The sequence below is a fragment of the Myotis myotis genome, unplaced genomic scaffold (genome assembly GCF_014108235.1).
Source record: "Myotis myotis isolate mMyoMyo1 unplaced genomic scaffold, mMyoMyo1.p scaffold_m19_p_1, whole genome shotgun sequence".
Classification (NCBI taxonomy): domain Eukaryota; kingdom Metazoa; phylum Chordata; class Mammalia; order Chiroptera; family Vespertilionidae; genus Myotis; species Myotis myotis.
In genome coordinates this window covers 67,735,523-67,762,826 of record NW_023416313.1, presented here as the reverse complement: position 1 = coordinate 67,762,826, position 27,304 = coordinate 67,735,523, and the positions used below count along the sequence as shown (strand labels likewise).

Here is a 27,304-nt window from a genome sequence, read left to right as displayed (position 1 = left end):
AGCAGGTCATTATCTCCCAAGTGGTCCCATACTGTGAGAGGGCACAGGCCGGGCTGAGGGCCCCCCACCCTGCCCCCCCGAGTGCACAAATTTTTGTGCACCGGGACTCTAGTCTCTATATAAAAGCCTAAGCGACCAAATGACCAGTTGGTAGACTGGTCACTATGATGCACACTGACCACCAGAGGGCAGACGCTCAAAGCCTGAGCTGCCCCCCGGTGGTCAGCGCTTCCGCAGCAAGAGTGCCGCTCAGCTGACTGACCCCACCAGGCTGCAGGTCCAATCTCTGGAGAACGGACCAGGCACCAACAAATCGGCTCTGCTGGCATGGACCCGACAGCATCACTAGCCTCCTGGAAGTCAGCCTCGGGCACTGCGGCTGCTTCCCCTCCCTAGACACCCCACAAGGAAGAAACAATATGAAAGTGGCTTCCAGGTTGCTCCCGACAACCAGCATGAATGTTAGCAGGACAGATCCGGATCCCGGGCCGACAAGGGCATACCATCACCTGCTCAGAGGGCCTATAGAGTACTGACCCCGCCCTCACTCCTCTCGGTATGGGCTGCGGTGGCATAGCCTCTCCCAATCAGAACTGACTGGGCATGAGCCCACAGCAGGCTCAGTGGGCCGGGATGAGTGGGAGTGATAGGCAGGAGTGGTAGGCAGCATTGGACTGCCAGTTACAACCCATTCCCCACAGGCCACACCAAGGGACCCCTCCAGTGCATGAATTCGTGCACCGAGCCTCTAGTTGAGTAGATAGTAGAAGAGACGCTGGATAGATTAATACAATTAATTTCCATTACATTTCACCCCTTCACTGCCCAGTTCTCTTCTCTCTCATGTATACAACACACAATACACATACACACACACTCACACACATACACACACGCATACACACACTGAGTTATTCTTACCATATATATGTAATTTATAAAAAGCAATTATCTTTCCGGGAGTAGCCAAACTACTATCTAGCTACTGCATGAAGAGGTGATATTACAGTGTCACTACTACCAAATGAATCCTGGATTAATAGATTAAAGCCATTAATTCTCTTGTTCTTTCACATTTCTATTTCATTATTTGGCAACCTATAGATTAAATAGGAAGTATAACATGAGATAGTATAAAGAAGTGGTTTGGACTGTAGGCTCTGGAAGTAGACTACATAGATTCAAAATCTGTCTCTGCCACTTACTGATTAAGCTGTGAGACTTAATCTTAACCTTTAAGCTCTTTGGGCCTCAGTCTCCTCAACTTTTAAATAGGAGTAATAACTTTGTAGGCTTTTTCTAAGGACTAAATGTTAATAAGCATTTAGAACAGTGCCTGATTATAGTTGGCATTCAATACACTTCAACATTATTAATGTTGCCATTTTATAATAGAAGAGGGAAAGAAAGAGATAGAAAGTGAAAGAAAGTGATGGAGGAAGTAAGGAAATAGTGGTAGGAACCTATTTTGTTTCTGTAACTGATCATGAGGTTATAGGTAATTTAAGAATTTTTTCCATTACTCATTCCACTTTCCCCATCTTTTCAACGAGCACTTTATCTGGTAGTTTTTAGTTTGGTGGGGTGATCAGAATCTTCAGTTCTAAGGAGCCTGAGCTCTTGATTCTCAGGCTTGTTTCACCTTTAAATAAATTTGTTTTTTTAGCATTTTCCCTGTATTACCGTGTGAGGAAGCTCTGCAGGGTGTCCCTGGTGGTCCATCTAATCTTGGCTTTCATTAGTCTTGTCTTTCAGACCTGGTCAGGTTAACACCTCAGTCAATGCACTAACCTCCTTATTTTGCTTTTTGTTTGTTTGTTTTTGTTAATCCTCACGAGAGGATATTTTTCCCCCATAGATTTTTAGAGAGAGTAGAGGGAGAGGGAGAGACAGAGAAAGAGAAACATTGATGTGAGAGAGACACATCAATTGGTTGTCTCGCACAAACCCCAACCAGCCCTGGGGATTGAGCCCTTGACTGGAATCACACCCTGGACTCTTCAGTCCTTGGGCAATGCTCTAACCACTGACAAACTGGGTAGGTCCTTATTTTGCTTTTTGCTTTGTAGCATAAAGAGCCTGGAATGGTCAGTTGGTGGTCTCAACTTCCAATTCAATGGAACATATGTTGCTTCTCCCTGTCTTAAAACTTTAAGAATGCTAGAGCTTAGAGGACAAAAAGCAAAAAATTCGATAGTGGGTCATTAAATGTAATCATTAGAAGTGTCACACCTACTTCCATGCCATGGTCCACAGACTAGCATATTAATGGATGTATGGGCTTTCTAGTTTTACCAACAGTTTCCTTATTAAAACTGATACATAACTCCAGTATTCTAAGAGGGAAATGTAGTAAAATACACAATAGGTAGAATTTAAACTTGTTAAAAATGATGTGTCAGGATGTTGGAATGTTATTTTATATTAATACTGATTTTAGTCAATTCCATGTGAGATAATATAAAGTACAATCTAGATTAAAATTTACTTTATTTCAAATTGGGTAAATTTCTTGGATTTAAAGAATAAGGAATTAGGAATTCTGCTTTTTTTATGTAATGAATGATCAAGAAAACAGTTCTAGTAGTCTCTGTTTTTCTTCTTAAAATTTTAAACAAATGCCAGAAGAAGATTGATTTCCTTGGTTTATAAAGTGACTTCTAATTTATTTACTTAATTGCTGTTGATTTTTTTTTGGGGGGGGTGTAGTTTTAGTCTAAACTCTTGCAGAACTTTTAGAAGTTTAAGAAGTGTGCATTTATCATACTGTTTAAAAAATAAAGTTTATTTCATTTCAAATGGATGAATTAGGAAACATGATTGTAATGTGACATAGTTTACATAATTATTCTGTAAACATGGAACATAATTAAAGGGATAATACTATTGGAAATTAATATGCGTATTTAACTTTTTTTAAAACTTTTCTTTTGGAAGCATAGGTTGAAATGTTGCTTTCTATCAGTAATACTTAGTACTAGTAAATATTATTTAGGGACTTCAAATGACATTTTGAAAAACCTAAAATGTGGGTTGTGATTGTGAGGGCCTACCTCCAGTGTAAAATACAAAAACCTGAAGCTTTATTAAGTAGAACATTTAGGTGTTGGAACTGCGTGCCATAATTTGGTCTTGTGTGGTTCTCTGTATCCCTTAAAGCGATTTCACTTTGATTATGGTCATCATCACTATTCCAAAGTTGGGCAGGGGGTAGGGGGTGGGGAGGGAGGTTGGGTATACCTTTGCCTTTACAACTCTTGCCCAGTTATGGCAGAATCACTTTTCCTTTAGCATATCTAAAGCATGCTAAGTTTTTCTTAAAAATTTTATTTTATTGCTTAAAGTATTACATATAGTATTACATATGTCTCCTTTTTCCCTCATTGACCTCCCCCCAGCCACCCCCAACTTCTGACACATGCCCTCACCCCCCTAGTTGTCTGTCCATTGGTTATGCCTATATGCGTGCATACAAGTCCTTTGGTTGATCTCTTATCCCCACCCCCTCACTCCTGGAGAGCATTATGCTAAGTGAAATAAGCCAGTCAGAGAAAGATAAATATCACAAGATCTCACTCATTTGTGGAATATAATGAAGCATGCTGAGTTTTTTGAAAGGAAGTTTGTTTAGTAGAAAAGAACATAAAGGAATTAAAATAAAAGGAGAAGAATCAAGTTTACAAAGTGCAGGCTTTTGATCCTTTAGTAGATAATGAGCCCCTTAAGTTACCTGCCTTGTTCTGTTCATATCCTGTTTCCTAGGATTCTTACTTCAAAGTGTCAGTACAAAATTCACTTATGTTTTCTGGTCCGGTTCTTTTCCAATTTCTGACCTATCTCTGCTTGGTAGGTACCATTTTGTTTCTTGCTACATGAGAATGGTTCTAGATGTGGGATCTCTTCTCTGGGTCTAGACAAATAGTTTCTTTCATAATTTTTATTATGTAGGCCTAGGAATAGATGTCCAAATTAGGTTTGATTTTTGATCTGAGAGAGATCTCTCACTAGAGCTGAGTGATAGGACATCACATATGATACAGTACATGTCCTCATCCTTCAGATGAGACTTGCCCCTATAGTGTTGGGGGGTTGCTGACAATGTAATAACTCATCAAATAACTATAGTATTTAGACAAAAGTCAGTATTCAAAAAGTAGTAAAACCATTTTCTCAGAGGTTTTCATATAAAATGCACAATCGGTAATATATTTTTGGGTCATTTATCTGACATACGGCAGTTCCTTTTGTAACCTCTTATAAAATCAGTAGAATTAGTAATTATGAAATATGAATAACCTGAAAATATTCTGGTTAATTTGTATCATAGTTTAAAAAAATCTAGATCAATTTTTAAATCTTCTGTAAAAGTATTCAATGTAAATTTAAATTGCAGTTTGAGTTTTAAGATCCCAGAGACCATAGTAATGGCTTTCACATAATCAAAATTTGAGGAGGCCTTCTCTCTTAGAGTGATTTAACTTTTTATATAACTTGTAATGTTTTTTTGCAAAATCATTAAAGTTTATTATATATCCAATCTCTTTAAACATAGGAATTCTGATCTTACTAAAACAGTAATCAAATAGTGAATTGGCTATTTAAGAATATAATTTGACTCATTTTTTTTAAAAGAAGACCTCTACTGTGTACTTCTTAAAAGCCAAATGAAGGTAAATAAGATGCAAACTAGAGATAAGCTCAGTGAATAGTGATTGTGAACAACTGATATATATATATATATATATCATGTGAAAAAATCTGTTTATAAATCGGTGACTTAAAAAAAAATTGTATCTGATTAGTCAAATGCCAGCCACTATTATGAATCATCTTTGGAATGACTGCACTATGACTGTTTATAGAAACTGTGATGGAATTTTATCTGAATAAACTGGCAATTAGCCAGTTGATAATTCTGATTCGAGAGAATTCAGATATTAGGCATGGAAGACATTTCCTAGTGCCTTCTCTGCAATAAAAAAATGTTTAAAATTAATCTGAGCATACAATCAAGCAAGTGCCAGTAAAGCTACATAAATATCATTAGAAATGACCAAAATGTTATTCACAAAAATAAATAATTGTAGCAAGCTTAGAAGATTTACTTTTTCCTTGCAATATAAATACCAGAATTTTTTAGCTCATTTCAGAGGTATAAATTCTCCATGAGCCTGTAAGCATACACTCTTTTAAAAATAAATATTTTTATTGATTTCGGAAAGGAAGGGAGAGGGAGAGAGAGATAGAAACATTAGTGATGAGAGAGAATTGTTGATTGGCTGCCTTCTGCATAACCCCCACTGGGAATTGAGCCTGCAACCCTAGCAAGTGCCCTGACCCAGAATCCAACTGTGACCTCCTAGTTCATAAGTTTACACTCAACCACTGAGCCACATTGGCTGGGCTATACACTCTTTATTTTTGCTCCACAGCTTTGGAGACTCCTGTGTCTCTGATACCTATTCTAAAACTGAGTTTTTCATTTTCTTAGAGTGCTCTGAGTAAATTTTAGTTTGAGTTTAGAGTTAAAACTGACAGGTATCATTGTCAGTTTCTCATCCTCTTAGGACTAGGTCTTCAGTCAAGGGCCTTAATTTTCTCAGGTTGAGTTTAAAAACTATTTGTTCATATAAACATGTACTTATCAAATAGGTATTCATTATAAAGTGCTTCTTTTAATTACTTCATTTTTTTCTCTTCAATTTAGTGTAATATAAAAGGAGGCCATAGTCTACAAAACCGGGAGAAACGTTTTAAGAAGTTTATTTCCGATAGTCCAGGACCGGCAAGCTATGATCAGTCTTGTCCTGGAGCCTTAGATACCATGAAGAGAAAAGTTCTAGAGGCTAAAGAGCATCTTCAATCAGTAGGTTGCAATTTTAAAGTATGCTTCTAATGACATTTCTTTTAGTTAAAGTAGAAACGGTTCAGTGTTTTCTGTGATGTTAAGTGCATTTAAAAAGCAATACTATAAAAAGTAGTAGGTATATTAGTATCCATATTATAGTTATTTATAGTTAAATGAACACTTGATTTTGTATACTTAAGTTTTTAATTGTATTGCCATCGAACTTCTTTTTTTGCTTTGGATAAATCTATAGTCACTTCCTATATCCATGGTGAACAGAAAGTAAGGAAGATTTTTAGAAACCATCTCAATGGTTTACCTGTATATGTGTTTATATATGAAACTCTGTTCAAGTGGTTAATACAGTCAGTGAAATTTAAAACATGATTCCTGAAATAAAAAGCTTAACATTTAAATGGTAAAGATATATATATATATATATATATATATATATATATATATATATATATATATATAATATTATTTGACTGGAATGAGGAATTTGTGTAGGGGACTAGCAGGTAATATGTTTGAAAAGGTATGTTGGTGTTATGTAAATGAATAATTTTTACACCAAAGGCCTACCTCTTTGAAATAAATAATGTAATCTTTCAGATTTTGGTCATGGTTTCTTTTGAGTGGTTCCATCTTCTCTTGCCATAACTTCTTCACATAACTCATATTAATTAAATTTGAATTAGTTTCCTGTTTGTTTAGGAGAATATATTTTAGGGTTCAGTACTCAGTTGAATAATGTCAGTGCAATGACAATGAGATTAGTATACTAGAGGCCTGGTGCACGAAATTTGTGCACTTGGCGGGGGGGGGGGGGTTCTCTCAGCCTGGCCTGTGCCCTCTTGCAATCTGGGAGCACTTGGGGGATGACCCCCTGATGGCTTAGGCCTGCTCCCTCGTGGGCCTAAGCCAGTGGTCGGCAAACTGCGGTTTGCAAGCCACATGCGATTCTTTGGCCCCTTGAGTGTGGCTCTTCCTAAGCCTTAGGAGTACCCTAATTAAGTTAATAACAATGTATCTACTTGTATAGTTTAAGTAAAAAATTTGGCTCTCAAAAGAAATTTCAATCATTGTACTGTTGATATTTGGCTCTGTTGACTAATGAGTTTGCCAACCACTGGCCTAAGCCATCAGTTGGACATCCTTAGCGCTGCTGCCTCTGTGCTTGCCAGCCATGAGCCTGGCTTCTGGCTGAGAGGTGCTCCCCCTGTGGGAGTGCACTGACCACCAGGGGGCAGCTCCTGCGTTGAGTGTCTGCCCCCTAGTGGTCAGTGTGTGTCATAGCAAGTGCTCGTTCTGCTGGTTGGTCAATTTGCATATTAGCCTTTTATTATATAGGATTTAAATTTTCTCCATTTCATGTGTGGAGACACGTAAATGTTTACTTACTCATGCAAGGATTTACCAGACATTTTTTCAGTAACTATGAGTATCAGCCATAAAGCCGGGCACTGATAATATATAGAATACAAATCACTGCTCCCTGGGATCTATAATTTTAACAGGAAAATAATGAATGAAATTCAGTATAAAAAAGTTGATGAAATGATATTTTAATAAACATATATACTAGAGGCCCAGTGTACGAAATTCGTGCATTCAGGGGGGTCCCTCAACCTGGCCTGTACCCTCTCGCAGTCGAGGAGCCCTCAGGGGATGTCCGACTGCCAGCTGGCCCTAAGCTGGTAGTTGGACATCCTTAGCACTGCCACGAAGGCGGGAGAGGCTCCTGCCACTGCTGCTGTGCTTGCCAGCCATGAGCCTGGCTTCTGGCTGAGCAGCGCTCTCCTGTGGAAGCGTACTGACCACCAGGAGGCAGCTCCTGAATTGAGTGTCTTTCCCCTGGTGGTCAGTGCACATCATAGCGACTGGTCATTTTGCAATTCGGTCAATTTGCATATTAGCCTTTTATTATATTTATAATAATAAAAGCATAATATGCAAATCTACTGAACGGCTGAACAGCAGAACTGGCCAGATGACCTTCTAGACGACCTTCTGGATGAAGCCAGGGCTGCAAGGGCTGAGGCAGCTGGGCTTCTAGTAGGATATATAAAAGGCTAATATGCAAAGTGTCCCCATGGGAGTTGGACTGGGAGACCAGGAGTTCTATTGCTGACTATGACATGTGATGACCACCAGGGGGCAGCATGGAACGAAGGAAGGCCCCAGCCAGCAGCTGACAGCTGGGGATAGAAGGCCCCGGACAGCAGCTGGAAGGCCCTGATTGACCCTGATTGCTGGCCAGGCCTACGGACCCTACCTGTGTACAAATTTCATGCAATGGGCCTCCAGTATCATAATAAAATGTTTAGTAGTAGCCCAGAGAAGAGAGTTTTTTGAGGGATTAAGGATATCACAATTGAACTGCATCTTGAAGGATTCACTAAGTAGTTAAAAAGAATTGTAAAAAAACCCCACTCTGGAAGAGAAAAAACACATGAATAAAGACATTATGGTATTTAATGACATGGTATGTTCAGAGGAGAACAAAGGTCTTTGGAATACTTGGTGCACAGGAGAGTAGCAGGAATAGAAGCTGGGGAGGAGGTGGGGGCCGTATTTTGGAAAGTCTTGACATGATGCAAATAAGGTTTGAAAGTAGAGAGTAGAGGGGAAGCTATTTAGTGCTTTCCTGTTTTAATTTGGTAATCAGTATCATTAAATATCACTAAAACTACTTAATCGTTGTCTCTAATGATAAAAAAATTTCAGTCAGTGACAGTATTTTCATAACATAATTATATATTGGGCATATGTGCACCAATTATAAAATCAATTAATTATTTAATTAACTTAATAACTTTATTTATTATAGAGGATCAATATATTCTTAATAAGGAATTTTCCAGATTGGTAAATGACTTAAATGTCTGTATTTTGATATATTTTATAGTAGTATTTTTTTCTTTCTCTTCTTTTTTTTGTTTGTTAATCCTCATCTGAGGATGTTTTTCCACTGATTTTAGAGAGAGTGGAAGGGAGGGGGAGAGACAGAGAAAGAGAACCATCAATGTGAGGGACGCATTGATTGGTTGTCTCCTGTATGCATCCTGACCAGGGCTGGCTGAGGATCAAGCCTGCAACTGAGGTATTTGCTCTTGACCAAAATCTAACCCAGGACCCTTCAGTCCATGGGTCAACGTTCTATCTACTGAGACAAACCAGCCAGGTCATATAAGATATTTTTTACTAAAGAAAAATATGAAAGAAGTATAATTACCGCCGAAACCAGTTTGGCTCAGTGGATAGAGCGTCGGCCTGCGGACTGAAAGGTCCCAGGTTCAATTCCGGTCAAGGGCATGTACCTTGGTTGTGGGCACATCCCCAGTAGGAGATGTGCAGGAGGCAGCTGATCGATGTTTCTCTCTCATCGATGTTTCTAACTATCTCTCTCCCTTCCTCTCTGTAAAAAATCAATAAAATATATTTTTAAAAAAAAAGAAGTATAATTACCCTGAAATTCATGACTCTAATATTGATATTATGTTAATTTTTTCATAGTTCCTTTCAGTATTAAATCATGTATGTATATCACTTTATTCACTTATATATAATTTCACATAATTTACATAGCTGTAGTCATAGATTAAATTTCATATTTTATATTTTTATTTCCTTTTAGCATTATGTCATAGACATTTTTCTTGCTACACAATCTGCACAGTTAGATTATTAATAAAGGGCACCAATAATATGGGGATAGTCAGGAGCTGGGAAGGAATGAAATCAGGAAATGTTACAGAATATATTGTTTGTTTTTGCATAGCAGATACTCTGATAGCATAACACAAGTAATGTTGATTGTTGATGTGACTATAGGAATGAATGCCTGTTTTAAGCAAGATAAATGAGCTAAGTGAGAAAGAGACGCCTTATCTCTGAAGGTGGTTTTAATAGTAATGGTAAAGGGTGTCCCAAAATTCACGCAAGATTTGAACTTAATGGTGCTCGCTATCGCGACATGATAATCCAGTTTTTTGTGCCTAAATTGCAAGATATGGATGTGGACGACATGTGGTTTCAACAAGACGGTGCCACATGCCATACAGCCCAAGAAACAATTCAATTACTGCATGAGTCATTTCCTGGTCGTGTAATTTCCCGTTTTGGTGATCAGAATTGGCCGCCCAGATCATGCAATTTAACGCCGTTGGACTTGTTTCTTTGGGGTTTTTTGAAGTCTGAGGTTTTTGCCAACAAGCCCACGACCACCCACGCCTTGAAGGAGGAAATTGAGCACTGTATCAACGAAATTCAGCCACATTTATGCAAAACGGTCATGGAAAATTTCAACAAAAGAGTGTGTATATGCCAGCAAAGCCTTGGAGGCCATTTACCTGATATGCTATTCCATACATAACCCTATACTGTGTACTTTATGAATCAATAAAAAATTTACAATTTTTAATCATAAGCCTGTGTTTTCTATCAAAATTACTTCTTGCGTGAATTTTGGGACACCCTTTATATATCCTCTTGATTTATATGATGAAGTGAGACTTGAATTCACCCCCTGAAATTACTTTTATAGAACCAACATTTTTGGTTTATATTATGAAATTCATAAAATCAATATTTAATAGTTGCTTTTTAGTAAATTTCAATATTTGATTCTTCATTCCTTCTCTTCTCTCTTGCCTTTGAGTAAATAATATAAAATGTTTTTTTTACAGAAAATTTCAAGGTTACCTTCAGTTTTCAGAATGATTGTTCCTTCAATTCCTTCTTATGGACGATCATATGGTTATCATATTAATGAGGATGGCAGTATTATAAAACATCTTCCACCTGCTAGTGATATCACACTAGGTCCAGCATACTATAAACCTCAGTTTGTGAGTATAAAGCATTTCATATTGACAATTAGAAAATTAATTATAATTATTTTGGTTAATGTAACACTAATTGCAGTCACAAATAGAATCCCAAACATTAGTGGCTTAATACATCAGAAATCTTTCTTTTCTCCTCAACAATAAGGGAAATCTTTGTTAAGAGATTTTCCTCCAGGTAGAGATTCAGGGACACAGGTTTATTCCATTTGCGTTACTTTCATACCCTGAGAGCTTGTTGTCTTCTGCGTCCAGCTGGCAGAAGGAAAAGAAGATGGTGGACTGCTAGTGGGAGGATTTTGTAGGCCAGGCCTGTGAGTTGAAGCTCTAGCACATAGACATACTTAAATCCCAAAGGAGTCTGGGACATACATAGTCTAGGAAAAAGAGGAAATACTAGAAGTCTAGAAGTCTCTGCTATAATGTATAATCATATGCAATACATAGATATTCTTTTCTTGAATTTGAAAATGAAAAAGAAAATTTAATTATAAAGGAATTAGAATTTGATAGTATATTATTTATTTTATAAATGATTATAAATAAGGTAAGGAACTTCTCTTATTAAAATATCAAACATAATACAGGATGTCCCAAAAATGTATATGCACTTTGAATGATTATAAAGTCATTATTAAGAGAGTTCATTTTCAAAATTTAAATGAATATAGGAATGAATAAATCTTTTTTGTCAATACGTGTTTTCAAACTGATGACTATTGTGGTCCAGGCACTGCTGATAACTCAAAGCAATGGAATCGCAAACATCAAGAATCATTTTGTTCGGTATTTGTGCAACCTCAATTCATTGACTGTTGCAGGTTTTGTACCATAAATTTTGTTTTTTATGTATCCCCATAAAGAAAGACTAATGGCACTTAAGGATAAATTTTCTTCATTCAAAGCTTAGTCTGGCTTCACCCATTATTTCAAATCAGTTAACCCTGAAATGGAATGAAAATTGAGTTACCAGCTGTTAAAGTGTGTATACATTTTTTTTGGGACATCCTATATATAAGCTCAATCTTGTCTAGGTTTTAAATTTCAAACTTGGCAAAAGTTGAATTGAAGCAAGATTTCATGAGTTACCCATGAATACAGAGAATAAATATAGATGGGTGAGATGTCTGGTTTTACTTAATTAGTAGACTGAAATATATAGTGCCTTAAATGTATTGCATTTTCACACTTTTATGAGATCTGGAAGAAGTAATCCTAGTGAGGAAAATGGCAAAAGTTAAGTGTAGATTTAAGAAGAGGTTGAAGAGACACCTTGGGCAAAGAATAAGCACTCTCAGGATTTGGCTTGACCTTCATTCCCAATAGTTTTTTGTTTGTTTATGTCTCCAACTTTAGGCTTAGGCTCACCTTCAGAAACCATTTGTTTGTGACAATAGGTATATTAAGGCATTTTTGGGTCTTAGATTCTTTGAATTATTGAAAGTTTTTTTCTTAAAATATTTTTAATGTAATTTATATAATTACACATTTAATAGTACAAACATAATAACTGATACCATGTACACTTCATAACATATAAAACATAAAATTTTCTCACACTTGAATTAGATATATTTTAAAATAAATATATTATTACAATTATTAACCTACCCAATTTCCCTGTCTTCATTCTTCTCCTTTTGTTAAAGTAAACACTAAATTTTATTATATGCATGAATAACTTGTATGGTTTAAAACATACAAGTAAGAGGTATCAACTGGTATATAGGTGTCTTACTGTTTCACTTAATGTTATATTTTCTAGGTTTAACCATATATATATATATATATATATATATATATATATATGTATACATATATTAGATCTAATTCATCCATTGTTTATAGTTAATTTCTTTTTTAAAAAATAATTTATATTTTGAAATAGTTTTAGACTGATAGAAAAGTTATAAGATTAATACAAAAAATTCTCATATGCCATTCATTCAGATCCTGCAGTTAATACTTTATCACATTTGCTATATCATTTTTTCTCCCTATACATTTATTATTTTTATTAAGAAATTAGAGAGTATGTCTAAGGCATGATGCTCCTTTACCCCTAAACACTTCACTGTAAATTTTCAGAGAACAAGACATTCTCTTTTATAACCAGAATATAATTATCAAAATCACGAAACTTTCATTCATATAATACTATTATCTAATTTATAGATCTATTGAAAATATTGCTAATTGCCTCAGTGATCTTTTTAAAAATTTTTTTGGTCCAGAGGCCAATCTGGTATTACATCATTTATTTTTCATGCCTCTTTAGATTCCTTTCATTTGGAACAGCTCTTTAGTCTTTCTTTGTGTTTTGCAACCTTGACTTTTTGAAGAGTACAGGCTATTTATTTTGTAGACTATGTCTCAATTTTGGGTTTGTGTATATTTTCTCATGATTAGAATATATTTTGGCAGGAATACTATAGACGTGATATATGCTTCTCAAAGCACGGCATACAAAGCACAGGATGTAATTTATCCTGTAATTGCTGATGTTAACTTAAAGTGGTGTCTTCCATTTTTATTCAATGTAGTTACTATTTAAAAAAATTTATTATAGAGGAGTTACTCTGAGAATAAGTATATGTTATGTTCTTCATCAAACTCTCACTAGTTTAACATCCATTGATGATGCTTGAATTAGTTTTACTGTGATGTTTATCAAATTGTGATTTTCTAACTCCATCTTTTTCACATTTATTTTTTGACACTGTGTAAAGAAGAACTTTATCTTCTTTCTCATTTATATCAGTATGGATTCAGAATTTCTGTTTTACTGAAAGGGTTATAATTTATTACTCGTTATTTATTTTGAGGTTAAATTACCTCAGACTTGATCCTTGGGAGCCCTTTCAAACTGCTTCTTGCATCTTTTTTTTTTGTTTGTTTTTTACATATTCCCATCATTTTTTTGAGCATTTCCTCACCTTCGGGCACAGTAAGACATTTCAGCTTCACCTCATTTTCCCCCCTGTCCCAACCTTGGAACTAGTCATTCTTTCAAAAAGCCCTACTTCCATTTAGTGGAAAATGATATCCAAACAAGATCAATGCACTAGTGACTAGATACATTCATTGTTACTGTGTTATCATTGTTTTTAGGCCTCCTCAGGGGACAAAATTAGAAATATATACTTATTTCTTCTCTATCTGTTAAAACTGTGAGTTTGTACTGAAACCTCCCAATTCTAAGCCAACCCCATAGGTTTATTCTAGTTTTTTGCATGTTTGAACTCCCTTCTCCTACAGTGAGAAATCTGGCTCCCATTATATCAGTATATTTGCTTAATCCTATAAAACTCTGAAAGTAGTTACAGAATTGCTAACCCATCACTGCAAAAAACAGATGTAACAAGGTACAAAGCTCCTATCTTTATGTGACCTTCAAGCTCTACACAAGCAGGAAGTGAAGGCTAAGGCACAACCTTTAAACTGCCTCCTTGAGTAGTGAAGGTGTGCCTCAACACATGCACAGAGCATGTCTGCAAAGGTTGGAGAGTTATTGGTTCAAAGCATTTAAGGAAACCTCTTTCCAACCATTACCCGGCTGACTACTCAGCTATTCATTCTGAGACTTAAGTGGACACACATGATAAATACAGAATTTAAAGAACTGGTCCAGGAAAATCACTAAACAAACAAACAAACCAGCCTCTTGGGCTGAGGGAGATTCTGATTTCCAGAGTTGCCACACTCTACCATTTAAAATGTTCAGTATTTAACAAAAATTATGCAAGGAACAATAACAAAAATAATGGTTTAAACACTTTTCTCATTACTCTTAACCTATCTCAAAATGTTATTCTTGCTTTAAAATTATATTTTTATTTAGGTTATTTCTTTATTTTGGAATCATATGTCATCTATTAGAAGACCAGAGTAATGCCTCCAAGCCTCCCCAGATGTACAAAACCTTTTCACAGCCCTGGCCATTGTAGCTCAGTTGCTTGGGGGATATCCCATGCACCAAAAGGTTGCTGGTCCCAGTCACGCCACATGCCCAGGTTGCGGGGGCCATGGAGGAGATTGATGTTTCTCTCTCTCCTCCCTTATTCTCTCTCTAAAAAGCAAAAACAAATCTTGGAAAAAAATCAAAACCTTTTCACATATAGATAAACATTACTTTGACATTTAACATTTGATTTCATTCTGGCTAAATATTATTAATAGAAGACCAAAATAAGAAGAAAATTTATCCCACAATTTTAATAAGTCTAGTTTACTTGACAGCTTATTTTAGTAATTATTGAGTCAATCCAACTTGTGTTTATTAGCCTAAATATCTAGATTTGTTTTAAGAAAGCATATTATGTAAAAACATAGATTTATATATAAATTAAACACACAGTTCTTAGTATTCAGAAAAGATTCAACAAAGTTTAATTTGAATTGAATTGTGATATTTTCTGAAATATCCATCTTGAATTTGAGAGAAACTGGAGATAAGGTGGTAAAGCTCAGTAGCTGAAGGCTTTATTTTCTTGTTTTTCTTGCAAAAAAAATCCCCCCAGGTTTCTCACAGGCTACTGTGAAGGTGATAATATAGGAATGTTAATTCAAATCTTATCCAAATTTCTGATAATACCATTTTTTTAAGCTGTGGGCTCAGTTTCCAGATGTGAATATTAATAGAAAATTAAGAAAATAATCCAATAAATGGATAATTATTGTGGTTCTTCTCTGGACTGATGAATAGCATCTACTGAAGGAATCTTATATAGCTTAAATATAGAAGCAACTCTGAAATTGAGAGTTGTATTAGACTCTAGCCAATAAGTGATGTTTTAGCTATATTTAATGTATAAAGAGAAATTTTATGTATAAATTATTTTATATAACATTTTGAATTATAAAATTTAGCCTTTCTCTCTCTGTGTTTTCGAAGAGCCCAGGTAATCATTAGACATTTAGTTTTCAGAGGCAGATTTCACAAGCAGAGTTTGCAGTTGGAATTATGACACTGACATATTTGCTAATGATAACATGCTGGGAACTACCTGTGTGCTGCCACACTGGAAAGCAGTCCATTAGTGTTTAAATTGATGCACTTTGGGACTTTATATTCTTCATAAATTCTATTTCCATACTTAATTATAGAAATGACTTGGGGGAAAAGTTACATAGCCACTTCATTTATTTCATTGTCATTGGGAGTGACAGTTAGTAATTCTTCTTCAAGTTATGTTACAACATTCACTTAAAATAATGCAGCTCCATGCTGAGTTTGTTTCAGTTAAGTCATATTTTATTTGCTAATGATTTTCCAAGTTGACAATGACCTTGGAGTGGGTATTGTCAACACTTCTTGACATAAAGAGAGTATGATTTAGAGTTAAGAGTGCATCAATTTAGTTTTCATTTTCTGTCTGTATTTTAAAAAGTATTTTGAATTACATTTTAGATGGGAACATTTACCTGAGTACAGCAAGGTTAGTGAGTTAAGTGCTTGCTTCTTCTCATGGTTTAAATAAAAACAATTTTAGTGTATACACAGGGAAAGGAATATGCTAATGTCTTAAGTGGTGTGTGTATATGTATGCATAATCTTTCCTTCTACTGGATTATCTAAAGAATTGTTAACAGTTGAGCCACAAAATCACAATAATGTGAATTATTGAAGAAAGCTTCTTGGACATAATTTTGCTCAAGGTCTTGAATTGCTGTGTTAAAAGAATTAATATAAAACCTTAGCATGTATTTTTTAGGCTATAAATTATGATGTAAAAGATGATTTATTAAAGTGCTCTGTTTTAAAATATTGCTTTTAAATAAATCTATAGGCTATAGTAAATCAATATATTAGATATGCTTTGCCTGAAATATATCAAATATCCTATATAATAAAACCCTAATATGCAAATAGACTGAACGGTGGAACGCCCGGTCGCTATGACGTGCGCTGACTGCCAGGGAGCAGAGGCTCAATGCAGGAACTGCCCCTTGGTGGTCAGTGTGCTTCCACAGGGGGAGCACTGCTCAGCCAGAAGTTGGGCTCATGGCTGGCGAGTGCAGTGGCAGTGGCAGGAGCCTCTCCCACCTCCACAGTAGCGCTAAGGACTCCTCGGGGGATGTCTGACTGCCAGTTTAAAAGTCGGACATCCCCTGAGGGGTCCCAGACTGCGAGAGGGTTCAGGCCAGGCTGAGGGACCCACCCCCAGTGCATGAATGTTGTTCACCGGGCCTCTAGTCCAATATATCTAACACTAGAGGCCCGATGCATGAAATTCATGCAAGAGTAGGTCTTCTTTCCTCTGTCTGCTGGCACCGGCTTCCCTCTGGCACCTGGGACCTGGGCTTCCCTCGCAGCCCTGGCTTTGTCCAGAAGGTCATCAGGTCTAATTAGCATATTATGCTTTTATTATTATAGATTGCTACATTATATTAGCCAGAGTTTTACATTTGTGTACTTCATTAGTGATTATGCCTAAAATTGGCACAATTATGGAATTCTGCTTCATTTCTAAATAAAAAGAAAGTACAACACAAATGAGAAATTTTGCTCTTTATGCCATCAGAACTGTATATATATCTTTAAAATTCATGGCTATATTAGGTAATTCCATTTGAAAGATGGTCTAGATGTCTAACACTTATTTTAACAAAAGAAAGTATTGTGAGGCTCCATATTCTTTTCCAGAAACTTTATAGGGTGCAGCAATCTTTGGAGTTACCACTGAACCAAAGGAACAGGCTGCTTTTCAGCTACTCTAGTAGATTCCCTGGTTTCTTCCAGTACCTCTCTACTACCACCTGCTGCTCTGCTGGACATGCAGGCTGTGTAGTTTTTCTTTGCTGCTCTGCTAGTTGTTATAGCTTTTGTCTCTGCACTCCAGACCCAAAGCCTTTGGATGATCTGACGGCCTTATCTCCTTTTGTGTTATACTCAGGAGTGTAAAAACCATATATTCAATGTGTTTAGAGATTGGTGGAATAACTCTTTCAATTTTTTTAAAATTAAATCTTTATTGTTTAGATTATTACAGTTGTTCCTCTTTTTTCCCCCCATAGCTCTCCTCCACCCAGTTCCCACCCCACCCTCTGCCCTTACCCCCCCTCCCCCACTGTCCTCATCCATAGGTGTATGATTTTTGTCCAGTCTCCTCCTGCACCCCCATACCCCTTTCTCCTCAAGAATTGTCAGTCCACTCCCTTTCCATGCCCCTGGTTCTATTATATTCACCAGTTTACTCTGTTCATTAGATTTTTTTATTCACTTGATGTTTAGATTCACTTGTTGATAGATATGTATTTGCTGTTCATAATTTTTATCTTTACCCTTTTCTTCTTCCTCTTCTTAAAGAATACCTTTCAGCATTTCATATAATGCTGGTTTGGTGGTGATGAACTCCTTTAGCTTTTTCTTATCTGTGAAGCTCTTCGTCTGACCTTCAATTCTGAATGATAGCTTTGCTGGGTAGAGTAATCTTGGTTGTAGGTTCTTGCTATTCATCACTTTGAATATTTCTTGCCACTCCCTTCTGGCCTACATAGTTTCTGTTGAGAAATCAGCTGACAATCGTATGGGTATTCCCTTGTAAGTAACTGACCGTTTTTCTCTTGCTGCTTTTAAGATTCTCTCTTTGTCTTTTGCTCTTGGCATTTTAATTATGATGTGTCTTGGTGTGGTCCTCTTTGGATTCCTTTTGTTTGGGGTTCTCTGCGCTTCCTGGACTTGTAAATCTATTTTTTTGACCAGGTAGGGGAAGTTTTCTGTCATTATTTCTTCAAATAGTTTTTCAATATCTTGGTCTCTCTCTTCTTCTGGCACCCCCATAATTCGGGTGTTGGTACGCTTGAAGCTGTCCCAGAGGCTCCTTACACTATCTTCGTATTTTCGGATTCTTTTTTTATTTTGCTTTTCCGGTTGGATGTTTTTTGCTTCTTCGCATTTCAAATCTTTGACTTGATTCTTGCGCTCCTCTGGTCTGCTGTTGGGAGTCTGTATAGTATTCTTTATTTCAGTCAGTGTATGCTTAATTTCTAGTTGGTCTTTTTTCATATCCTCCAGGGTCTCACTAAATTTATCAGTGGTTTCTAGAAAATTCTTGAAAAACCTTATAACCGTGGTTTTGAACTCTATATCCAGTAGTTTGCTTTCCTCCATTTCTGTCATTTGTGACCTGTTTCTTTGTCTTTGCATTTTTTATGCTTTCCTGTGTTGGTAGAGTGGCTTTGTGTGATAGGTGTCCTATAGGGCCCAGTGGCTCAGCCTCCCCAGTTACCTGAGGTGGACATTCTTGGCACACCCCTTTGTGGGCTTTGTGCACAGTCTTGTTGTAGTTAAGTCTTGATTGTTTTAGGTATCACTGGGAGGAATTTGCCTGTGAGAATCAGCTGTGTCTACGGTGGGAGAACTTCTATGCTGAAGACACCCTTGTGAGGCAAGACTTGCTTCAGTTGGGCTTTGGTGCTCACTGAGTCTGCCCCCTGAGTGTGTCCCTTATGGATCTGAGGAGTTGTAATCTGGATGGTCCCACTCTGACCACTGGGTTCACTGGCTCTTGGATCTAAGGAGGTGCTAATTTAGTCTCTGCCTGAGGCTACCCAGCAGGAGCTACGAAGGGATCTGCAGATTCCCCTTTCTTGTTTGGGGTTTGGAGGTGCCCAGATGAGGCCCAGCTGTGAAGCAGTGCAAGCTGCTGTGGGGCCTTGGGCCTCCTCTTGGAAGTTCTGGGTCTGTCTGGCCCAGCTGCAGTTTGTTAGGTAATTTTCAGGTTGCAAAGGGCCAGGGCATTCATATGCAAAAGCCTCTGCTGAAGCTTGGGTGAGGGCGGGGTCTCAGGGAATCAACAGGGTGGAGAAAACATCTATGGCTGATCATCAGGCCTGCCCTAAGAGGCCCCACGTCTCAGTGTCCTGGTAATTGCTGCAAGCACCTTTGAGAGAAAGCCGTCCTCGAGTTCCGAGTTCTGCCTGCTGCCAGGCAATCCAGTTTCTCCCCGTATGAGTCTGGGTCCCCAGAGACTTCCAGGAACTGGAGTTCAGAGCAGTTGTGGGCTTGTAACTCCCTCCCTATTCAAAAAGACAGCCGCGTCCTCAGTTGCCAGCTCCTTTCTGCACCCGTGCCTCCGTACCTCTGAACTTTACTTCCACACCTCCTCTGAGTCTCAGTGTGCTTTTCTCTTTTCTTGTAGTTATAGAATTTCCACTCAGCCAGCCTTCCTGTAGTTCTGGATGATGTCCATTTTGTCTTTTTGTTGTATTTTTGAAGTTGTTGTGGGAGGCAGCAATTTCTGGTGTTTACCTATGCTGCCATCTTGGTTTTTCAACTCTTTCAATTTTTATTCATAGCTCTTTTCCTTCTAGGATTGACAAGGTTCTAGGCTGGGAATCATGTTATCAACTAGACAATCTACTTATAGTAATAGTAATGCCACTACTGCTAATAGTGCAACTAATAACACCCCTACTACTACTACTACTACTACTAGTGTTTTATAGTGTTGTAGCTTCATAGTATGTTAAAGCTAAACGTCCATAGTGAAGAGGGAAAAATACCTTTCTGCTGTTTGTGTTACAATTTATTGGAAGGGATAGGTATATCAATAATCTAAGTGTATTTTAAAAAAAAATGTATTTTCATTGATTTCAGAGAGGAAGGAAGAGGGAGAGAAAGATAGAAACATCAATGATGAGAGAGAATCATTGAATGGCTGCCTCTGTACACTCCCTACTGGGGATTGAGCCAACTACCTGGGCATGTGCCCTGACCAGGAATCGAACTGTGACCTCCTGGTTCATAGGTCAGTGTTCAACTATTGAACCACACTGGCCAGACTAATCTAAGCACAATGAGACCACTTTAGTGCTAGAAATATTCCTAATGGAAATAAGGATTAATTCTTATTTATGTAACAAGTTTTCCCAGGCTTCATTAGATTGTGATATAGAGTCACAGTTATGTTAATAACTCAAATATATGTTTGTTGTCTACTATTGAGTGAGAGGATTTCTAGTCTTCTGCAGAGTTCCCCTGTTCAGGTGTTTCTGGAAGTCCTCAGGGGCTGTCTCAGCCATGCTCCTAAACAAGTGTGTTTTCACTGGGACAGTTATTGTTCCAGCAGATGTGTCAGTCTCTTGCCAGATGGAGCTCTCTGCTGGGCATTTCCACCAATGCCCTTGATCACAACTGGAGGGATAATGCTGCTCTTCCTTTGCATTATTCTCTGTTAGAGTGGTCTATAAGTTGTACTGATGTCTCCTGGTGTTTTTATGAAACAGGTCTTCTAGATTTCTCTTGTAAACCCTTTGCAATCTATACGACACAGGCATAAATCCAGTGGGGACTGTCCATTAGGAGGCAAATTCATTCAACAGAAAAGACTCAGTATTTGGCATTGCTACTCTTGCCACTAAGATTTTCTTACTAGGTAAGGATCATCATAATTACCTGTTTCCCATAGGATTAGATTTCACATTCACCTTCTGATTAGATTGCTCTATTTGTTCACCAGACATTCCAAAACATGTCTGAATCTTACTTGGATATGGCTGGTAACTTTGTTTCTCTCAGCTCAAACATCCCCTTAAGCAAGGAATGAGCAAGGGGATTTGTTAAAATCAAAACAGGGGAAAGCTTTAGAAAACTGTCATTTCATTTCTCTATGAGATTGCATCTATGAAAAAAGAATAACAAAGGTTCCATTTCACTTCATGCAAATATCAAATTTCTGTCAGAGTTTGTGTTGGCCCCTGTTTAATTCTTTAACATCAGGAGGGTGTAGAAGGGAAAGTTCAGTTTTATTGTGTTTGCATTTTATAACATCGGAAGGCTAGTTCTTAGTGCTACATTCTAGGAAGTAAAAGGCATCACTTCGTAGGGAATTTTAGTGCCGTGTCAGCTTCCTTTTGGATTTCGTTGTAGCGTCCCAAAGCTTTCTGGAATGGTCCCTTTCTAACTAGAATGTCTGTCTTCGTTAGATACTCATGGAAGTGTTTCTGATTTATTCCAATCATCCTTGCCAGGAATAGAGTGGGTATTAGTTAGCATTCTTTCACTTCATGTAATGGCACTGGTGCAAATCTCCAAGGGCATTAGTAGTTTTGAGAATTTCTCCCTACTCACTGCCCAAAAGTCCATCCTTATTTCCAGTTTTTGTCTTTCTGGGGACATTAATAGAGTTCAGTTGAGGTTCTTTTCACATTCAGTGAGGTTTTTCTTCTGGTTCTAGTCTTTGCTGTGCTGTATTTCACAGAAATTCCTCAGAGTTTTGGAATGTGAATGATACCTTCTCTTAGTTTGTAGCACTGATAAATTGTATCTATTTTATATACTTCTTTTGAAATTTTGGTGAGAGCAGAGCAGATATGGGTTTGAGTAATCATTTAAAACTAGAATTATCACAAATATTGCTATTTATTTTTATTTATAACAGTAATAGAGAGAGATTGGGTCTACTATTCTAGAATAGTAACAGTCACCTAGAACAGCTGACTAACTGTTTAATGCAGTTAAACTAAAGTTTATGTTATGGGAATTTTATTCAGTATCATATGTCAACTATTTTAATAATTCAAGCTCATTTTAAAACTCTTTTTACAAATGTGAATTAAAAGTAAGATAAATATATTAGAAGTCACTTTTTACCATCAGTTTAAAAATTGAGTTTTAAAAATATTCTTAAATGATTGCTCAATATATAAGGTATTAGGTCAACAGAAGAGAATTCTTGTTAAAAAAAAAAAAAGCTTGTATTATATTTTGTTATTGTATTATATTTTGTTATCTCATTAGTTTTTATTAAAATCAGGTGCTTTAACTTCTCTAAAGTGAAATTTTTAACGGGTCATATGTAATTTTAATACCTATTTTAGTGGTATTAGATAATTGTTGATTTCTTATGTCATAAATAATTCCTTTAACATTAAAAGACTGATCGTGACCTCAGGCATTAATAATAAAATGAAATGGGGGTGATGTTTAATTTATTGTCATATACTTGTTATTCTGAAAACTTTACATAAATATGTTAGAGTTTTAAATATCAGGTAATTAGAAGTTATTTAATATCTATCAGTGGTATTTGAATTTTAATTGGATTTCTTGAAATTAATATAATTTCTATTAAGGTCATTTTTAATAGAATTTCCCATTCCCTAAATCATACAATTCTGCCCTCCTCCCTTTTTTTAAATGAATGTATGCCAAGAGCAAAACTGTTCTTATTGGTTGAGGACACGCTAAAATGAGAGGCATTTCTCTAGAAATCCTGGCTGACTCAGGTATGGGATAAGCATTGCAGTAATAACTTACCTTGAGATCTAGCATTTACCCATGAAACCCCTTTGTCTAAGGTTATCCTTGCTTTAGCTTTAGACTTAAATAAAGTTAAAAATTCTTTTGTGACTTATTTAAACTATGTCTCATCTTCACTTTTTCTTTTTTTATAGGGTTTTTCCAATGCAACTTTAAAATACAAGGGAATACATTTTGGCAAATCTTTGGGAAGACTAAAGTTACCTATAAAGTCAGGGCCTGGTCCTGGACAGTATGATATAGTTCAGTAAGTAAAAAAAAGAAAAAGTATGCCATTAATATAGTTTTTACTATAAAGTATTCTTTTTTAAAAAAAATTAGATTATTTATTGCTTAAAGTATTACATGTCTCCTTTTTTCCCTATTGACCTCTCCCCAGCCGCTCCCCCCCCCCCCCCCAGTACATACCCTCACCACCCCTACTTTCTGTGCCCGTTGGTTATGCTTATATGCATACATACAAATCCTTTGGTTGATCTCTTACCTCCACCACCACCCCCTCCCTCCCCTGCCTTCCCTTTGAGGTTGGACGTCTGTTCCATGCTTCTGTCTTTAGATCTATTTTTGTTCATCAGTTTATGTTGTTGATTATACTCCACAAATAAGTGAGATCATGTGATATTTATCTTTCTCCGACTGGCTTATATCGCTTAGCACAGTGATGGCGAACCTTTTGAGCTTGGCGTGTCAGCATTTTGAAAAACCCTAACTTAACTCTGGTGCTGTATCACATATAGAAATTTTTTGATATTTGCAACCATAGTAAAACAAAGACTTATATTTTGATATTTATTTTATATATTTAAATGCCATTTAACAAAGAAAAATCAACCAAAAAAATGAGTTCGCATGCCACCTCTGACACGCGTGTCATAGGTTTGCCATCACTGGCTTAGCATAATGCTCTCCAGGTCCATTCATGCTGTTGCAAATGGGAAGAGTTCTTTCTTTTTTACAGCAGCATAGTATTCCATTGTGTAGATGTACCACTGTTTTTTTTAATCCACTTATCTGCTGATGGGCACTTAGGCTGCTTCCAAATATTAGCTATTGTAAATTCTGCTGCTATGAACATTAAAATATTCTAATAATTTAGACTAGACTATGCTGCTATAAAGGGAAAATCAGTATAAAATCTCCAAGAAGTATTATATTGTGGAATAACCTATACAAAAACTGTTGATTTTTTGTGAGCCAGATCCTGTGCTACCCTGCTTTACATGTTTCACCTCATTTAATCTTCACCAGTCTCTATGTAACTACTATTGATATATGTATTTTATCAGTGAGAAATGCAAGGATTGAAGAGGATAAATAACATATTCAAGATCATGTAGCTATTAAGTGGCAGAGCTAGACTTTCACTAAGGCCTCTTCAATTGATTATATAGCCCATGTATCTAGGTGCTAAAATATACTGTATTTCATTATTAAACAGACAAAAGATCAGAGAAAATATAAAATAAGTTGACCTAGGATGCCGGGGTCCAACCCCAGCAGGTCCAGGGGTCCCCAAAGGTGTGGATGGAGTTGGCGAAGAAGGAATGACACAGAGACAGCGTTCAGTTGATCAGCAGCCTAGCCAGGATCTCCAGCCAGGATCTCCAGCCAAGTTCTGGTCTGGCTGGTATAAATACAGATGTAATAAGACAGCAAGACCCAGAACTTAGGAGACAGAACTTAGAACACAGAACTTCGCTGGAGAGAACATGGCAAAAGATCCTGGACTGAACCTGACTACAGAAATGGGCAAGAGAACCTGACTAGAACATGGTGACTGAACCTGGCTGGAGAACCTGGACTGAACCTGGCTGGAGAACCTAGCAAGAGAACATGGACACAGAACCTGGCTGGAGATCTGAAGCAGAACCTCTCTGGAGATCCAGACCAGAACTTGGCTGGAGATCCTGGCTGGAGATCCTGGCTAGGCTGCTGATCAACTGAACGCTGTCTCTGTGTCATTCCTTCTTCGCCAACTCCATCCACACCTTTGGGGACCCCTGGACCTGCTGGGGTTGGACCCCGGCACTAGGATTCTTCATTTTGTCCGTGCCTCTGATGTTTATTCTTCTGACTATGTGATAGCTTTAGAAGGCATTCTCAGTGTGGATCAGAGGCATAACAATAGGTTGGAGGGAATATTAATGAAATTTAAATAGGAAGAAGATTTCTGGCATAATAGCTCTGTTTTTAATTTCTCCTACTTTTACACTAAGGTCTTAGACAAGGGTATGGAAGACCAAATCGAGTAACAATTACCATATTGTCCTCAGAATCTACCATTCCTTTTCATCATTAATTTTTTAAAAACAGCGTTCAAGTTATCTGAATGATACTTTCTCTCATAGAATGAATTTTCTCACAAGACATCTCACAGTGATTATCTATCCCATTAGTTTGTTAGATTGATTCAGACACATCTATATGCCAGTGGTAGAAATAGCTTAGACTCTTATGAGATACCCCAGCTACTGTTTAGTCATTGAACAAGCATTGTTTGGATTCTTGCTATGTGCTAGTACTAAACTTAGTAACTGCGAAAGAAAAGAATAAAACATGGTCCTTGTTTTTGGGAACTTATAGTCTACTGTCCTTTTCACTCTCCTAATATTGGATATACACTTTGTATTTTTTTTTTTAGTAGTTACACTAGAACTTTAACATGTATATTTAGCCTAATGGGGTCTAAACTTAATATTTTTGTCATTCTTCCAAAGAAAAGAAAGTCTATCAAGTGCTTTAACACTGCTCATTCCCTTGACAAACGTTTTTGTTATTTAGTGTTCTAATCTTATCCTCATCTTCTTCCAGTGTGGTTGGTTTGCTTATCTGTCTATCTCTTTATCTGCCTGCCTGTCACTTTTATTGAGGCTTAATTGACATAAACAAAATTAATCTTTTTGAAAGTATCTGGTTCTATGATGATTGCTTTCCATTCATTCTATTACACTGTGACTAAGTATCAGGCACAACCAGGACTCTATTTGGTCATGTTTCTCTGACTTTATGTGCTAGTATTTAAAAAATATATATTTTTATTGATTTCAGAGAGGAAGAGAGAGGGAGACAGAAACCTCAATGATGAGAGAGAATCATTGACTGGCTGCCTCCTGCATGCTCCACACCGGGGTTCAAGCCCTCAGGCATGTGCCCTGACTGGGAATCAAACTGTGACCTCCTAGTTCATAGGTTGATGCTCAATCACTGAGCCATGCTGGCCAGGGTATGTGGTGGTATTTTTAGAACAGCTTTTTTTCACTTCTTCAACCTTATCCCACTCCCATTTTCCTCTTGTTTTTTAATGTTACTTTTATTTGATCTTTGTTATTTCCCCTTTTTCTTCTCTTCTTCTATATGTATTTTTACTTTTGCTCCTAGGAATTTATCTGTACTGATTGCATTCCAGACTATAGTTATAACCATTTCCATAACTGTTTTTTTGGTTTTGCTCCTTTCACTGTATATTTTATATGAAGTTGTCTTGGTTCCTTCTGGCAGCTGAAATTTTCTACCTTTTTTAAAACTTTTACTTTATTGGATCATGTCAGAATTATTCTGGGAGATTTGATAGAGTATAAAGTGGAGATGCTTGACCCCTGTAAATAGAAAGATGAACTCACAGGTTTCTGTTTGGGAAAGACAGACCTAAATGATATGTGACTCTTCTGATATCTCAAATATAAATTTATCATCTATAAAAATATTTGAAGTTTTGAAAACAAGTTCATTTATTAAATACTAGTGGCCTGGTGCATGAAATTTGTGCATGGAGTGGGTGGGTTCCCTCAGTCCACCCTGCACCCTCTCCAATCAGGGACCCCTCTCATAATCTGAGACTGCTGGCTCCTAACCACTCACCTGCCTGCCTGCTTGATCGCCCCTAACTGCCTCTGCCTGCCTGCCTGATCGCCCCTAATCTCTCTGCCTGCCTGCCTGATTGCCCCTAACTGCCTCTGTCTGCCTGCTTAATTGCTCCTAACTGCTCTCCCCTGCTGGTCTGGTCTCACCCCAACTGCCTCTGCCTGCCTGATCACCCTCAACTGCCCTCCCCTGCTAGCCTGGTTGCCCCTAACTGCCCTCCCCTGCTGGCCTGGTTGCCCCCAACTACCCTCCCCTGCTGGCCTGATCTCACCCCCAACGGCCGTCCCCTGCTGGCCTGATCGCCCCTAACTGCCTCTACCTTGGCCCCCACCACCATGGCTTTGTCCAGAAGGAAGTTGGGCATCTGGAAGATGGCCAGTCAACCCAGTCTAATTAGCATATTACCCTTTTATTAGTATAGATAGGATAGGATTGCTTAAATGGGGACAAAAAGCCTTTTTCAGCAGGAGGAGATGCTCT

General features: G+C 37.3%; 1 protein-coding gene across 1 annotated transcript in view; it reads left to right on the top strand.

The window, feature by feature from the left end:
* Positions 1–10,987, top strand: part of STPG2 (sperm tail PG-rich repeat containing 2) — a 61,967-nt gene extending 50,980 nt beyond the window's left edge. Inside the window, 3 exon segments of the mRNA XM_036316632.1 lie at positions 5,708–5,866; positions 10,540–10,701; positions 10,877–10,987. Of these exon segments, the coding sequence (XP_036172525.1) occupies positions 5,708–5,866; positions 10,540–10,701; positions 10,877–10,987 (432 nt within the window).
* Positions 10,988–27,304: the final 16,317 nt, after the last annotated feature.